The sequence below is a fragment of the Hermetia illucens genome, chromosome 2, assembly GCF_905115235.1.
Source record: "Hermetia illucens chromosome 2, iHerIll2.2.curated.20191125, whole genome shotgun sequence".
Lineage (NCBI taxonomy): Eukaryota > Metazoa > Arthropoda > Insecta > Diptera > Stratiomyidae > Hermetia > Hermetia illucens.
In genome coordinates, this window is record NC_051850.1 from 154,281,657 (window position 1) to 154,298,553 (window position 16,897).

General features: G+C 43.1%; 1 protein-coding gene across 2 annotated transcripts in view; it reads right to left on the reverse strand.

The window, feature by feature from the left end:
- Positions 1–16,897, reverse strand: part of LOC119650372 — a 165,026-nt gene that overhangs the window by 41,908 nt on the left and 106,221 nt on the right. For both annotated transcript variants that reach the window (XM_038053104.1, XM_038053103.1), the window contains one exon: positions 1–461. In XM_038053104.1, coding sequence (XP_037909032.1) covers positions 1–205 — 205 coding nt within the window. In that variant the 5' untranslated portion in view covers positions 206–461. The remainder of the gene's footprint in view (positions 462–16,897) is intronic.

The window sequence follows — 16,897 nt, forward strand, 5'->3', positions numbered from 1 at the left end:
CTACAGTGGCCATTCCTGCCCCCAACAGCATCAGCACCATACCGAGGGCGAGGGCTCGACATGCATGCCATAGGCATTTCGATGTCATCTTGCCCCGGACAACCTGTACATTCCAGGTGGCACCTGAGGCGGGATGGGCACGTCGAAGCTTGCCAAGCGATTGTTTCCTTCGCGATTGCCATTGTGACGGGCTCCGGGATGGCATAACCCGACCCTGCTGCTGTGATGCCAATCACAGTCGAAACGACGAGAGTCCGGATACCCGGTAATGGTACTTCTTTATTTCCTTCCCAACGATACCAAAACTCTTACAATTTTGATGATAAAGTGACACGATGACGGAGGTAAGGACTATTGCGTGGGCGGATGGGGGCGCAGTTCATATCCTTGTTGAATTTGATCCAGCTCAGCTCCACGTTGATGTCGACGTCTGGATGTGATGGGGTGAATCTCGACGCTCTCTGTAAGTAAATGGAAGATAAATTCAGGTTTAATACAAAAAGCATGAGGTAATACGCAATTTCAGGCGAGATGAAAGGAGCTGAACAGAACGGAACTAAATTGGAATCATCCTCTATTAATGGCAGATGTTAGAACTGATCCTTGTAGCTAGGGATGTTTGGGATTGAATTTTCTTGCTGACAACAAAAATGGTCGGGCGCACAGCGTTCTTATCGCTATCATTATGAGGCATTTAGGTGAATGGATATTGAGTAAATTTTTGATAATGCCAGTGTTATTGTTGAAAAATGGAATGTGGTTGTAGAATAAAAGCTTATCGTTCGGTGTAAAGCAAAATGAAGTATGAATTTTGGAGAGGACCTTGCGAAACGTATCTGGTTTTATAGTCAACGCCGGTGTCGAATCATTAAAGCTTTCTTAGCGTGTAAAATTTATTTTTAGGTTTTTGTGGGAGAATCAGCGAAAATTATTTTTTCAGAAAATACATTTGTAACAATTTTTCCTTCTTCTTCTACAACCTTTGCCCCATTCACAAGTGAGGTCGGCTTGTTGTGATCGGTTGTGCCATTTTTCTCTGTCATTCGCCTGATCAGGAAGCAGTCCTCAGGCTTTCAAATTCCCATTCAGCGAATCAAGCCACTGTTGTTGCGGCCGCCGTTTTTGGACGCTTATCATCGACTTTGATGTTCAGACCAATCGTTAGCGCGATACTATAGAAGACGCCTCTCGCAATTTCTCCACGATTGGTGCAACCCCGTATTGGTTGCGGATATCCTCATTTCGGATGTGATCATGGCGTGGCTGGTCCAACGCAACATCTTCGTCTCCAATACCACAAACGCCGTTCATTGCCATTCATAGTCGGCCAACACTCAGAATCACAGAGAGTGACAGGGTGGATGACGCTGCGATAAATTTTGGATTTGAGACGTTCGTTGATACGTCGATCACAAAGAACATCAGTTGTGGAACGCCACTTCATCCAGGTTGCGCTAATGCGTGACAATTTGATAACGCAGTTCCCCATTGGCTGATAACATCGACCCGAGATATTTAATTCGCTCAGTTCTGGGCAAGTCACTGCCACTGATAATGATAATGCCTACTTCAGATGTCGACCTTCATTTGCCAAGATGTCTATGGGGATTATCCCTGCTAGTACATATGCTACTTCTCCTGATGTTATTCGATAAGTGTTGCATGCCCGTCTGTCTGTCTTTCTGTCACACGCACTTTTTTCAGAAACGGCTACACCGATTAACACGCAATTTGTCGAGAACGGTTTTGTGTGAAACAAAACCTTATTGAAATCAATTCAATGTGTGGCTGTCTTCCTGGCGCAACCGATTTACTCAGAGACGGCTGGATTTATTGCCACGAAGCTTGGGGAGAATATGTGGCCTGTGAATCCCTTTACATATAGGAAGTAGCGCCATTTCCTGTTTAGTTTAAGGTGCATACATGCATTTTTTTCACAGAATAGGACCATGTGGGATATCAAATAATAATTATAATAATCATTGGCGCAACAACCCATATTGGATTAGGATCTTAAAGTGTGTTACCGCACTTCATTTAAAACCGTAACGCACTGTAGGAGGCAATTGGTCCGCATTCCGCCCGCCTAAAATTATTACCCTGATTTTACTTAGGTATTCATTCACAGCTGAGTCGACTGGGATCCGACATCCAATCGCGATAACAAATCTCTCTGCCACCAGTGATCTTTGAACCGCGGCCTTCTGCTATGACAGGCCAGTTCGCTAACCACTTGAGCAATCCCGAGACCGATATCAAATAAGGGAGGGGCCAATAATCTTCACCGACGGGTCAGTTATGGAGGGCGGATCGGGTGCAAGGGTGCTCTCGGGGAATCCGATTATAGAACTGACCCGACCCCTCGGAAAAGTGACGACCATATTCCAGGCGGAGATGTATGCCATGTCATTGGCAGCAGAAGAATGACTGCGAAAAAAATGGAGGGGTTGCACCATTCGAATCTGTTCCGATAGTCGGGCGGCATTATCAGCACTAGACAGCAACGACCTATCAAACCAGTTGGTGTGGAGTTGTCATCAGGTGCTACTAAATCTTGGTCGACTGAAAGAAACATTCCAGATGTGAGTGCCGGGACACTTTAACATCGCTGGTAATGAGGAAACTGACTGGCTCGCCGAGGATCTGCATTCACAATGGTGGGGCCAGAACCAGATTTTGGAATCTGGCCACCCACTGTCAAATCTACTCTGAAGGGTGAAATTTCAAGGATTCACACAGCCGATTGGAGAAATTTGATCTCTTTCCGGCAGGCAAAAATCGTTGTGAATGTGCCTGGGGTCACTAGAGCGGTGTTTCTGTTGTCCCTTAAGAATTTGGACATGAAAACCCTAGTAGCGCTTTTAACGGGACACTGCTCCTTAAACTACTATATGCAAAAGATTGAGGTGGTGGTTTGAACTATGTGCAGTCAATGTGAGGAGGAGGAGGAGAAGGCCCTTTACTTTTTATGCAGCTGCCCGGCCTCCTCAGATCTCAGACAAAGACACCTTGGTAAGGTTTTTTTTTCAATGAATAATTTGTACACTCTCTGCTTCTGGAGAATGTTCTCAGATTCGCTAAAGCCTGTAAACGCCGTAGGTGGGAAGCCATTGAATAGGCGATTTACGGGAATAGTACAATGGGCCTAACAATGGCCCGAGTGATCGGAGCTGCGGCTCTCCCTAGTAAACTAAACTACTACCCTATAATGCGACATGCCACAGCTGTGTACATCCAGACAAACATCCTTAACCCGCAGTTCTATGTTCAGTCTCCTTACTTACTCTTCAGTGTAACTTCGTATCGAGGAATACAAACAGATCCTGTACATTGGCGGAAAGAACCAATCTTTGTTTATTTAGCCGCGTGAGGTGGAATTCGGGTGCCCTGATCTTGGTAGTGAGTAGCATCAATTCTGTTTTGACAACAATATCACACGCATTGGTCGGTATACGCCACTCCCTTCACACTGTTCCGGTCCATTTGCGTAGAATTTCGCCCATCAGTATGAACCGAAGCACCGGAAAGGTGGCACCACTCTGGGGTGTGCCTCTGTTACCTATTAAATCCGCCTGGATTATCCTAGCTCTTATCATGGATATTCAATACCCTCCAATGCGTAAGATGCTGTTGATACTAACGTTATTGAATACTTTCTTTATATCCAGAGTATGCTGTTTGTACTACAGTGACCGCCCAACCGTGCTGAGATTCGTGAATTATATCCTAGGGCCGAATACCATCCAGGCTCACAGTTTTGCTCATTAGGAAGTGCGTCAGAGTCAGTAGGTCCAGGAGTTCACCAGAAGATTCCGCTCAGGAGCCTTCCGACTTTGTAAGAAAGGAACAGAATCTTACTGAGTCTCGCAGATCCGTTAGTAGATATTGATAATCTGACTGGTCAGCTTCCTAAAGCTGGACAGATCTTAATTGCATTACGGTGTCAATGTCTTTTTGTTATATAAAGCTGGGTACAAGATTTTAAAGGCGGTTTCAAATGCATTTTGAAGAGCCCCGACCTTTGACTCCAGTTCGTCCGTCGTGCCAATCTTACCATTTTGCGCACCGGGGAGTGTGTTCTTGATAACTTGACCATACTTTCTCCAGTCAATCCTCCTGGTGTATCTGAAAGGTTTGGAAATCTCTACGGCGAGATCTAAACTGAAAAATGAAAAATGTCAAACATTCTTCAGTTCTTCTAGTACGATGATATCAAGGACTTCCTACCGTCATAGTTCTCCGCACTGGCAAAATTGAAGGTTAGTGTATTGCTCGTGTTACACACCGGTAGATTTGTGATAATGATAAAGTCAAAGAATGTTCTCTTTCGTTGATTTCCGGGCTGCCCCAAAGCGTACATCATGCATTGGCGTCGAGGCTTATCAACAGGTTGGCCTTCTATGCTGCTATGGTACACGTCAAGTGTTGTAGTTCTTCTGGCGGAGCCGATTGGTCTTGAGCTATGTAAGCCGAATAAATATACACCTTCTCTGCCCCGTCTGCTCCAGTTTGACCACGGTTAGGTCGCTGGAGCTCAGGTTTGGACTCAGAAAAGTGTGCAGACTCTTCTTCGCGAGGATACATGGCGGCTACTCCGATTAACCTGTCTTGTGCTGCGGAAGAGGAAGACCAGTAGATTAGGTAAGACGCACTTCGAGTGCTGCACATTTATCTCCGCTACTCTCAGCATGAGCTGCTTGCGTAGGGGATTCGTCAATCCCCTCGGACCATCGACTTGCATCGACTGTATACCGGTCGTCGTCCGGTTTCGCGGACTGGACTTTTGGCTTTGCGTTCTTGGCTCAGAAACGCTTTTTGTGATCCGGCTTTTAAAGTAATTCCAGGCACTTCCCGTTTATACGGAGCATAAAAGCTGGACTCTTTGCCTGAGGTTCCTGCTCCTTGATAACTGTCCCGTCGTTCATGGGAATTCTGGAAATCGAAGCAAGGGGATGATTTCCATGTGTTCTTTATCGTTCAGGAGCTGCTCAATGACCATCTCCGGCAACCTGGTCTCAACACTGGTCCACACCTTCAACGAGCGGAATTACCATCCACCAGCGTCGTTCGTAGGTGACTCCTGGCCACGTCACTGAAGGATTTTGCATTTCGTAGCCTGTCGACTGGCTGTTGCTGCTGTTTGCAAAGGTTGCTTAGCGTGCCAGCCCTTGCGAACTCTGGAGGAAGTGTTGTGTTTTTGTTCTTCGTCTCATCTTGAGATTGATTGCATTTTAAAGTCATGGGTTTCGCCTTCTACTTGTATGCCAGGAGTTTTCTGTTATATTCTTCAACAATCGGTATTTAACGAGGTCGTTTTCATCTCGCTAGCAGACAGTACTGGCCTCCTAATTCTTCGCAATCTTGCTCAGAATATGCACTAGTACTGGTTCTAAGGTAGGACTCCAATGGGCTCCGCTTCTTAGCCGGTTTCCGTGATCGACATTCTTGTCAGTCTTTGCTTTTGGGCGGGGCCCCGACGTCGACGGTTTTAGGTATTCGCTACACCCAGCTAGGCAGCAGTAGATTTCAAGGTGGAAACCATTAGTTTGTCTACCGCCTCATCCCGCGAGGTTGCTGGGGTTAGTTTCAGTTTAGGGACTGTACTGGCTGGATGCCAGCAGCTCTACCTTCTTCCATCTTCTGTTTTTGTGTTTTTATGTGAGTCCATGTCTTGGTCACACTAGTTATCTGGGAGGAATGCCCACTCTGGCTAGCCCGGTCACCAACTGAAAGTGCCCAAGGTATTCAGAGTTCACATATTAAAATCCAAGCTCCGCAGCCCTTGGCGTATGCTATTTCACCTTGGCTTGGAGTCACCTTCTCCAATGCAGGGAGTATAATCCCCGAGCGGTTGCTCGACACATCCGCATACCAAATCCGCTTGCCCCTAACACATCACCAACTGGCAAGTAGATCATTGTCAGGTCGATGAGCCTACTCCCAGCCCGGTCCTACATACTCTTGACTCGTTCAAAGGGGGTGTGGGGACGTGCCGAATTACGCAACCTTAACCTGAAGCATAATCAGACCAGATCGCCTTGCGTAACGTACTAATATAATTAATTATATAACGTTTATTGACATTCGAGTGGTATTTACTTACATATGATCTTATACGTATTGTTTTAATGCTAAAACTGTGTTGACTTTAAGGGTAAACTTTAGGCTATTCCTCGCTGAATATCACAAACACTTGCTTGAAAGTTACTTTGATATTGGAACCTCTTAAAAACATTTGAGATACTTTCGTCATAATACGTACAAAACCGAAGTAAAATTCTGTTTTCCCCGAAAATTGTGAACCATAAAAACTATTATGTGTTAAGTTTGCTGCCTGCAGCAACGTGGCTATTATGTTCTTGTGGAAAAATTATCTCCGTTTTTGAAATCCTTTTTGAGTTTCAATCTGAATGTTTTCGCCGCTAATAAAAACTTTAACTATTAGCTACGTTCTTCCAGAGATAAAATTCATATGAATGTTTTAAGGTATGTAGCTGCTTTTGTACTCAGCTTCTCACGTATCCGAATCCAGTTTTTAGTTTCCCCCATCACATTCAGCGGGAACCCCATAAAGGACGTAAGCAGAAAATTCCATGAAGATCTATTCAGTCTCGTCTATGGATGAATGTGAGGATGATTGTCTTGCCACAACTAAAACCAAATAAATTGCATTCAAGCTATCTTCTGAATCTTTTAACATCCAGATCCTGTTTTCGTGGGTACGCATACATTCTCAAAGGACATAACTGCGGTGAACAAATAAAGGTTCAACTATTTCCTAATGAAATTTCCTCGCTAAGAGTTTACTTTGCGTAATTAAATATTGAGCCCGTGCAGATTCCGTGATTGGATTTTGCTGTCACATGGGTTTTGTCCTTACGCCACGAAGGACCGCAATCAATTTCTAGGAAGAAAGTAAGCTATAAAATTGTTAAAATGTCGGCAGCTTCACAATTCAAATCCCTTTTCTGACGTGGCGATAATAAACCATTGGATGCCTTCGGGGCTTACGCAATATGGTGAATACTTAAGGAGTAAATACCCTGTCAGTCCGCCACGAGGTTACGGTAGGGCATTTCGTCCTAGGCGCCGATTTTATTGCTGTAGTAAATGATATTGTGTATTAAGTGAGGGATAGGAACAATCAAGTGAACTTTATGGGAGGTTATAAAAGTTTGGATGACTAAAATAATTGGAAGCAGTTTAGAGTAAGAACAAGTTTCGAGGGCAATAAATATTATTGTGGGAACTTTAGGGGTTGGGGAAATGTTTGAAAGGATTATCCGGGATAGAAGGAGTTGTTTACTTCCTGGAAGCTGGAACAAAGTTGCGATAAAGTAATAAAGGGATTTCATTATCAATTAGTACCGATCTGATCCAAAATGTAGTAGGTGGAGACCGTCGCCTAACCAAACGTCGAAAAAAGCACCCGAAAACCAGCAACAACAGTGTTGCATAGATGGCTATAGATTCACCCAGTTTGTAATGTCAAGTTAATGTAAAGAGAAGATGTGGAAGTGCTAAATGATTGAACCGTGCCGTCATTAAAGGTGACCCTTGTATACCTTTATCACTAACTCAATCTACCCCACGGTTAAATTTATGGAACTTATCATACGTATTTTGGAGGAAAGACAACAAAACTCCGATCATTGTCCTTTGTATAATCTTGGGAAGTGTGATGGAGCAGATAGGAGAAGATGGAGGGAGGCATAGGATCAAGAAGACTTCATACAGCAGGAGAAAATTGAAATCTAGGCGGCATGGAATGTCAATCCAAATAGGTATGTGTTTGTTGATGACGCCTAAATGGTTGTTTTATGTACGTTTCCCCATCTTAGGCATCACAAACGCGATGTTAGCACCACTAGCAGGTGATTGAAGAACTTCGAAAATGTACAATGCTTTTCTTCCACCATGCAAATTCAAGCAATGCACCAGGAGACAAATCTCCTGTGTGAAGTCTTCTTGTGTAGGAGTTAAAGCTAGGAACGGTGTATGCTGTTTTTAGTGAAACGAGAAAGGTCGCAAGCTGCTGTGGTGATCGGTTTGAAAGATACCTTGAGCTCCTCTATGGAAATTATTATTTTCTCTATTATATTAGATAGCAATTTGTGAGCATTAGTTTATGTGAAATCGATTCGTCTCGATGATCTCTATTTGCGGATACTTAACAACCAAAGCGTTGGGATGGGACAGTTCACTAAAAATTTCATCGCATATCATGCCTGTATTAAGAAAGCTTCCTTGGGATATATCCTGTATGTACGCTGCTTCCGAATATCTGGTAAAATCGTGGAAAATATGTGTGTCTTCCATGATTACTTGATTTAAAGTGAGAAGATACCTCTCCTAAAGTATTTCGAAAATGATCAAAGGTCTAACTTAGCTAGCCATAATGAATAGTTACTTCTAGTAGAAGATTGTGGCTTTCTGGGGATGGGTTCTCTGTATGATAAACTGAAGTGGAGAGATAGTTCAAACGCTTTGGTTGCCTGTGGGATGCTCGATAGATATAGCGGTTTACTATAGATAGTAATCATCAACGATAAGATAAATGCCATGTTTATAGATAGGGATAAAATTTATGTTGATTGTGAAAAACTGGGTCTTAACATCCCAGACTCGCAATGTTACCCGTCGCGACTGGAGAACATCGACACCCAAAATCTAGGGTCTGATGCATCCATAGGCGGAGCATTGAAATAGGAAATGCTCCGCGGATGGACACGTATCATTTTAAATGATTACTATCCTGAACATGTGCTCAGCTAGTAAATTAAGGTCTGTCAGAATGCCCACAATACTACTGTAAGTCCTCCTGATTTTCGACAGGATAGACTTTGCGGGAACATGCGTACCGCACGGTACGGTTCTGACAGGAAAAGTTTCGTGTGTGTCTGGCAGCATTTAGGCTCTGCCATCTGTCATTATGGGACTTTGTTCCCAGTTTTTGATGACAGCTTTAGCCAATGCTACTGGTACTCCAATTGCTGGTTCCGGTTCCGGTATGGGGGAAATTGACTCCTCTCTCGCTAAAGCATCCGAGATTTCATTTTCCCCTACGAGACAGTGACTAGGTACCCAGAGTAGTTCAATTGTATTGAATCTAGAGATTGAGTTCAAACGATTTCTGCATTTCTGAACGATTTTCGAGGTGATCCAAGCACTGCTCAACGCTCTCAATGCTGCTTGGCTATCACAGCAGATTGCGATGCGCCTGCCCTTCAACCACTTGTTAATCATCCAGTTTGGCGCCGTTAAGATCACATAGACTTCGGCTTGAAAAATCGTTGCATATTGTCCCAAAGGAAAAGCCCACTTTTCGTTTTTATTCGACAGGTAGACTGCGGCTCTCGAACCCTCCTCTGTTTTTGAGCCATCGGTGTAGAAGACTTCCGTATTCCTCTGATACTTCCCAGTTCTCTCTACGTTTCAGGGCAACGAGAATCGGAAGGCATTGCAGGAACTGGATTTAGTACTCCCAGTAACTCTTCCAATGCTTTGCGTCTCCTACATCCGTTGTTTTTCCATAGATGCAATCGAATTAGTCTATGAGCTGTTCTCATTGCAGTGCTTTGAATAAATATATCCAGGGGCTGCAAATTGAGTATTGCATTCAGAGCTGCGCCGGATGTCGTGCTCATGGCACCAGTGATACCCAGACATACAGTTCTTCGCAGTGCGGCTAGTTTACGGTGAAAACTTTTTTGTCTCAACTTAACCCACTACACTAGGGATGCATAAGAAAACATCGGCCTAATCATAGCAACGCATATCCGCATTACCAGATGAGGCCTGAGTCCTCATGTCGAAGCAAAGGTCCGTCTGCACAGCCCATAAGCTGTGAAAGGTCGTTTCATCTTTATCTCTACATGTTTGTTCCAAAGAAGTTTTTTATCTAGAGTGATTCCCAGATATTTCACTTCTTCGGAGAGTTGAAGGGTAGTACCCCTCATCTCAGGGAGGCAAAGTCCATCTAGTTTTCTCCTTTTTGTGAATAAAGCCATTGTGGTTTTATTTGGATTAACTGAGAGACCATGTCTGAGGCACCAAGAGTCTATCAGATCAATGGCACGTTGTACATTTTTAAACCGTTCCAAGATCCCGATCAACAGCAAGCACAGCCACGTCATCAGCATAAACTTGAACGTGCATTGGCAAATTTTGAAACTCGCATAGTAGTGAGTCGATCAGCATACTCCACGGAAGTGGCGAAAGAACATATCCTTGAGTGCAGCCTTTCGTTGCTTCTGCTGTTGGATAACGATCGACACCCATCTCAAAACACAGCAACCTCTGCGTTAGCATAGAATGGATCCACTTAATGAAAGCAGCATCAACATCATGCGCTTTGGCAGCATCAACGCCTCTTCAATATCCACGAACACCCCCATCGCATACTCACCATTCAGATTTGCATCCTCTACCTTTGTAACCAAAGAATGAAGAGGAAACTCACAAGACTTTCCATGCTGATAAGCATGTTGGTTTTCATTAAGCGGGTCCGACCTAAGTGCGTTCCCACGAATGTGACGCTCAAATCTTTCAGCAAGAATGAAGTCAAGCTGATCTGTCTGAAATTCTTTGGATGTGTATAGTCATCTTTCGCAGGTTTCAGTATGCAGACTACCTTAACCTTTTGCCAAGAGGAAGGCACGTAGCCCAGATCAAGACATCCTCGAGAAATATTTCTTAGAGGTTGCTGTAAGTGCTCCATAAGCTCTTTTAGCATTGCTGGATAGATGTCATCAATGCGAGGTGCTTTGAAATGTTCAAAGGATAGTATGGCAGCTCCCACATTTTCATAGGTAACAACCGCTTTCTCAGTGTTTCATTTTACAGCACTTGTGTGTTGAAGGGGTTGCAAGAACCGTCAACTCTCCCCCTACCACTTCTCTCACCTGTTCTCCCTAGTGGTGTACTTCCAGGAGGGTCTGTACTGATTCTAGTCTCGAGCTCTTGAAAGTACCGTCGGGTTTTCTAAGAGGGTCTAACTTGGCCGACTCATCCTTTTTAAGGACTCTGCACAGCCTCTCTTTCGCCATCCAGTTCCTCACAGTGCGCTCTAAAAGAGTCTCGTTTCGAACACCTAACGAAGCTCTTATATTCTCGCTGTGAGTTCCTGAAGTTTAACGAGTTTTCGTTCTTATTACTGTTTTACCGCTTTGGCCTCGGTAAATAGGACAAGCCTCTTCATAGCACAACACTGAAGAAGGACACATGTTGCGTCCGAAACACGTGTTTGCATTTTTCAAAAACCTCAATAAATCTGTAGTAAAACGGGAAACTTTTTCTTTTAATAGTTTTACTTAAAGCGAACTATAGAAAACAAAGGAAGTACTTTAATAAAACTGAGGTATTATTAACTTCAAGATTTCCTACTTAATTAATAGCTATCTTTAGGTAGCTTTTATCGTATCCTTCGATTTATAGCTAGCTTAAAAACATACATACATATATAGAATGGTACGTTCAGAAATAGGGGCAAATTCTTAAAGTATTCTTGGGTTTAATATAATTTTTGATTTCGACATAAATAGCATTTGATAGCCATTTGGGATTCAAATGTAGATAGGAAGTAAATATCAGAATATGAGATTTACATAAACTCCAAACTTTGCAATTCTATCAGCTTCAGAACTCAATACGTCAAAGTTCATCTCCCAATTGAATGCCCATAAAACCCACATTCTCCGGTCCTTGAAGCATTCAATACCCACCCTCGATGCCTAACAAATTTCTTTGAGCCAATATTATATACGCCTCAGATAGCATCTTACACACCTCAAGCACATCCTTTTGGGAGCCACGTCTGCGTTTCACTCACCTCAATGGAGTGTGTTCATATATTCTTGGAAAGTACCAATCCAGGAAGCAAAAGATCGCATTGTCACCTCTGTACAATACCACGTACATTGTCAGATTCAAACCGAATTACACACTCCTGGTGAGAAAGTTCCTCGCCCCCATTGTTTGTCCTAGGAAGGCGAATATTGGTTCGTTCGTACACCATCACGTATGCATGTTGGTACGAGCAAGAATATTTGGTACACAAAAAGCGGGTGGTGAGTGTCGATTCACCCCCGGGCGAATTGGTGAATTGACAAACAAGAAACATTTCTATTTGGTACGTGCACTTGGAGGTAAGACTGAGTTTCTGTGGACAAACAGACGCTACTAAGTAATGGGTATGCAAAAGGAATGTTTGTTGCCTAACCAGGTGATTTTTAGGAGCAACGTTTTACCTTTTCGTCGGAATATATGTTCACATCAATGATTGAAAGAAGTATTTGCACAAAATACATTTGAGAGATTGATTTTTTGTTCGTGCTTGCTCTTAAATTTTTGATTCGGTGGAATCTTTCATTGAATTTTTCTCAGTTGTATCGACAGTCATATATTTACGTATTTAATAAGGTATCAGAATGCGCTCATACTATTCCGGTCTTATCTCTCCATTACCTTCAATCTCTCGAAGTGTCATACATACACGACATTATCCTGTTCTAACAGCATCGGACCAAGTACCGAGCCCTAAAGTACTATCCCCTGCGACTCTTTGGGACCTTCATCTGACCAATGTAGAGTGAGATTCCTCTTAGAGGTCATTCTCGACCAGTTTCGCCAAATATCCAGAACATCTATGCCTCAATTCAGTTCAGCCAGCGCAGTTGAATGCATTTTTGACATCCAATGTCAACATGGCACCGCAGCTGCAGATCTCTTTTCAAGATTCACCACCACCACCGGGCGTGCGAAACCCATGCTGGCACTGCAATATACCATTGCCGTTTTCAACGGTGGATAATCGTTTGTTGACTCTCTTAATCATCTTCCCCATAGTATAGTTCGGGTGATATGATGTTGGATCTCCAGGCCTCTGATTGATGTTCGTTTCTTTAAGACACACCTTGAAAGGGTTGGCGAAACGGTCAAGCTCAGTCTTTATAACTCGCTTCACAGCTCTGTTAGTGATACCAACCAGACCTGGGAACTTGTTGTTAGCGATCCTGCCACATATTTCCAATAGCTTCTTCTTGGTTACTGAAGGTAACATGTACTCGTTGAACTGAATCACAATTTGCCTTCCGCTGTTTTGAAGGTGACGAAACAGAGTTGAAACAATTTTTTTCAGGGCATTTCTCCTGAGGTGATCTTTGCATCCTTTTCATGACCACTTTCTAGGCCCCATCCCCCCCATCTGGGTGACTTCTTCTCTGACTGTATAATCCAGCAAGCGTCGTGGAGAAAATGTCCCCCTCATAAGCTTTCGCCGTCCACTAGGATAACCTACTCCGAATTCTCCAGGAGTTTTTTTAGAGCTCGACTCGGTCTTGATTTCTTTTGCTTTCGCTCTTCTGAACGCTCCATTATTTCCTAGAAAGGATTTTCTTCGTCAGCCATTGGTTCGTTGGGACTTTAACCCAAATGCCACCAGCGTAACTTCGATATAGCTCACTAAATATGAGTGTATAGATATCTTCCCCGCGGATCTCAGGCATATTAATAAGTATTAACATATTAAAACCAGGAAAAATTGGCTTGGGAAGAAAAGGAAGTGGATAAGGAGCGAAATAAGCATTTATTTCTGTTTGGATGGAGGGATAGGCGACTTGTATAGAGGATTACTCTACCTTACGTATAATTGTTGTAGGGAATGCGAAGTTTTCGTCGGTGATTTTAAATTTCTATACACTTGGCGATCAAGGGGTAAGAAGTGCAACCACATTTGGTGTGTAAACGAAATCCTACCATGCGTTGTGAGGAAGTATCAGACCAGAAAATAAATCCAAGAATTACCAAGGGTCCAATCAACTATTGGTTGTAGAAAATTTTCCCCTTGCGGAGTGAGGATGCAGTTCTAGGAGACTGAGGATGAGTTTACTGAGGTGCTTGTGGATTGCGCGGTTTTAAGAATTTTTTACTGTATATATTTGGACTTAGTTCAATATTAGATAAATCGTTGTGGAGGAGGATTCCTTCGTGAATTGAAGTATCGAAATCGCAGATCACGTCCTTCGGAAAGGAATACTGCCGACAGTATATATTTCTATAGTTTCCAGCGTATAGTTTGTCAGTAGGAGATATCGCAGGGAATGTCATCCTTGTGAGAGGTAAGATTACAGTAATTAAAAATACGTGTCAGCGCAAACTCGTCACATACTCACAGAATTGCTTCAATGTACTGCCAAACAATGCTACATATAGTATCATTTGAAACACGTCAGTTTCGAGGAAGTACATATTAAAGGAAGACTGAAACAATGAACACAGCTCATCACCATCAACGGCGCAACAACTGGTATTCCGTTTTGGTCTACCTTAATAAGGAACTCCAAACACCCCGGTTTTGCGCCGAGGTCCACCAATATCCTTAAACGTTGTATGCGTCCTAACCTTCGCCAGCATCCCATCGCAGGCCCTTATAGATTTTACGGGCTGGATCATCATCGTCCATACGGATTAGGTGAACTGCCCACCAACCCACCACAACCTGGCGGTCGTTGTATCCCTCATAAATTTCGTCGTTATGTAGGCTATGGGATCGTCTATCCTCATGTAAGGGGCCAAAAATTCTTCGGATGATTCTTCTCTCGAACAAGGACAAGATTTCGCAATTTTTCTTGCTAAGAACTCAGGCCTCCGAGGAATTCAGAAAGACTGGAAAGGTCACCGAAACTATTGAGCTGGATTTTATCCACAACCTGACGGTCATGATACCGCTCATAGATTTCGTCGCTATTTATGCTACGGAATCGTTCATCCTCATGTAGGCCAAAGGAAGTGGATTCTTCTCCCGAATGCGGTCGAAAGTTCCTCGAATGCTTCTCTTAGCTGAATCGACGTTCATGCATGGAGGATTGGCAGCACACACTTTTTCACGTGCACACCATGATGTTTACTGCACTAAAAGAATTGCCAGAAAAGGGTATAGTCAACTTGTTACAAATAATGAATGCTGCTTTTAGATTTAAATACGCACCTCAACAATGGAAAGTGGCGGAAGTTATAATGGTCCCCAAACCTGCGAGGGAACCAAGTAGAGTCTAATCGTATCGACCAATATCGTTACTCCTGATTATAGTCAAGCTATTTGAAAGGCTTCTCCTCAAGAGACTGAAGCAAATCATTATGGATCGAAATCTAATACCACCCCACGAATTCGGTTTCCGCGAAAAGCATTCCATAATCCAGTCGGTGCACAGGATCACGAATCCGATAGAAAATGCAGGTGTGTTCAGCCACTTTTCTCGATGTCGCCCAGGCGTTTGATAAGGGGTGGCATCAAGGTCTGCTGTAGAAATTGAATATGGATTTCCCAGAAGAATTTTTTTATATCTTAAAATCATATGTATCAGAAGGCCTATTCAGAGTGAAATACGAAGGAACCCACTCTAAACTGAACATATACAGCTGGTGTACCACGCAGGACACTATCTTGGGCCCAACACTGTTTCTCCTGTAAACCGATGATTTACCTTGCTGTGAAGAACCCAAAATAGCGACATTTGCAGATAGCACTGCTATTCTTAGTACGTGTAAAACTACGGAAGAAACAAAAATAAAGTTACAAACAGCTATTGACAACATTGTAGAAATGGAAAATAAAATTGAACGAAAGCAAACCAACGTACATTAACTTCACAAACAAAAAACAGAATCCAGATAAAGTCATCACAAACGGACAAAATGTGCATGCTACAGGCAGGTGAGGTCAAATATTTAGGTAGGACACTCGATGCTAAACTCAGACTGAAAAGACACATCTTAAGAAAAAGGACGAGCTAAAGGCCAGATGCAGACAGATGTACCGAGCTGACCATCGACAACAAGCAGCATCTAGCTCTGAGGCTATGCTAAAGAATTAAACCTAAAAGTCAAACAAATGTTCCAAAATAGCCGCTTCCTGGTTCATTCGTAATGAGAATCTGTATAAGGACCTGAAAATACAGTTGGTTAGTGAAGCCGTCAATGACCAAGCAATAAAACATAGCCTCGGACTACGATCACATGAGAATAACGATAACGATTGACTGATATCGCTGATATAATGAGACGTCTGAAAATAGTAAAGCCAAACGACTTACTAACAAAAAGGATGTCTAAAGATATAAACTATATAAACTACTGAGGAACAGCCAGTTCCTCAGCGAAGCCAACCAAAGTGGACCACAGGGTCTTCTCCAAATAAAACCGAAACCTAAATATGCCAAGAAAGCTGCTGGATGGGGAAATGTCAGTCATAGCTTGGCGAGAGGTGGTTTTAATGGGTAAAAATCCCATAATCTCAGGGAACGTGAACCCTGAGGTTTGTCTTTTGTGCACTGCAAAATTACCGTGCTATCCGACGCTGCCATCTGATCTCTGAAGTGTACTGTTGGCAGATCCTTTAGTATATATATGTAGTTCACTTGTGGAATTTGAAGTTCTCCGTGCAGTCAGGTGCTATCCCTATCGAGCGATCTCTCAAGTGGAGACCTCCACTCTATTTGTTTTGACTGGAAATCGAATATTACGCCATAATACGCACATGCTCTTTGTGCTTAGGCTACTGGAGATACTATTAGTCTGTTAGCAATCTTAACTGGGAGCAACAGAAAACCTAACGTCCTCCAGCCCCAACTTCCGCCATTGTCACACTGTTGCTGGTGGAAGCCATCTATTAGTCTCGGCTGGATTCCAACCATTAATTGTAGTTGTAAAATTCCGGTACACTTAAATCTGCTCATTGATGATTTTAGTGCGACAGTAGATCCGTTGTCGTTACTAAAGTATATTGTACCCTTTCTCGATTGCAGTATTTCTTGAACGTAAACGTGCTGCCTCTATCGAGAATCCACTGATCCGAAAAAATCATAAATTGTTTTTGTTCCCTACAACCTAGGCAACGTTG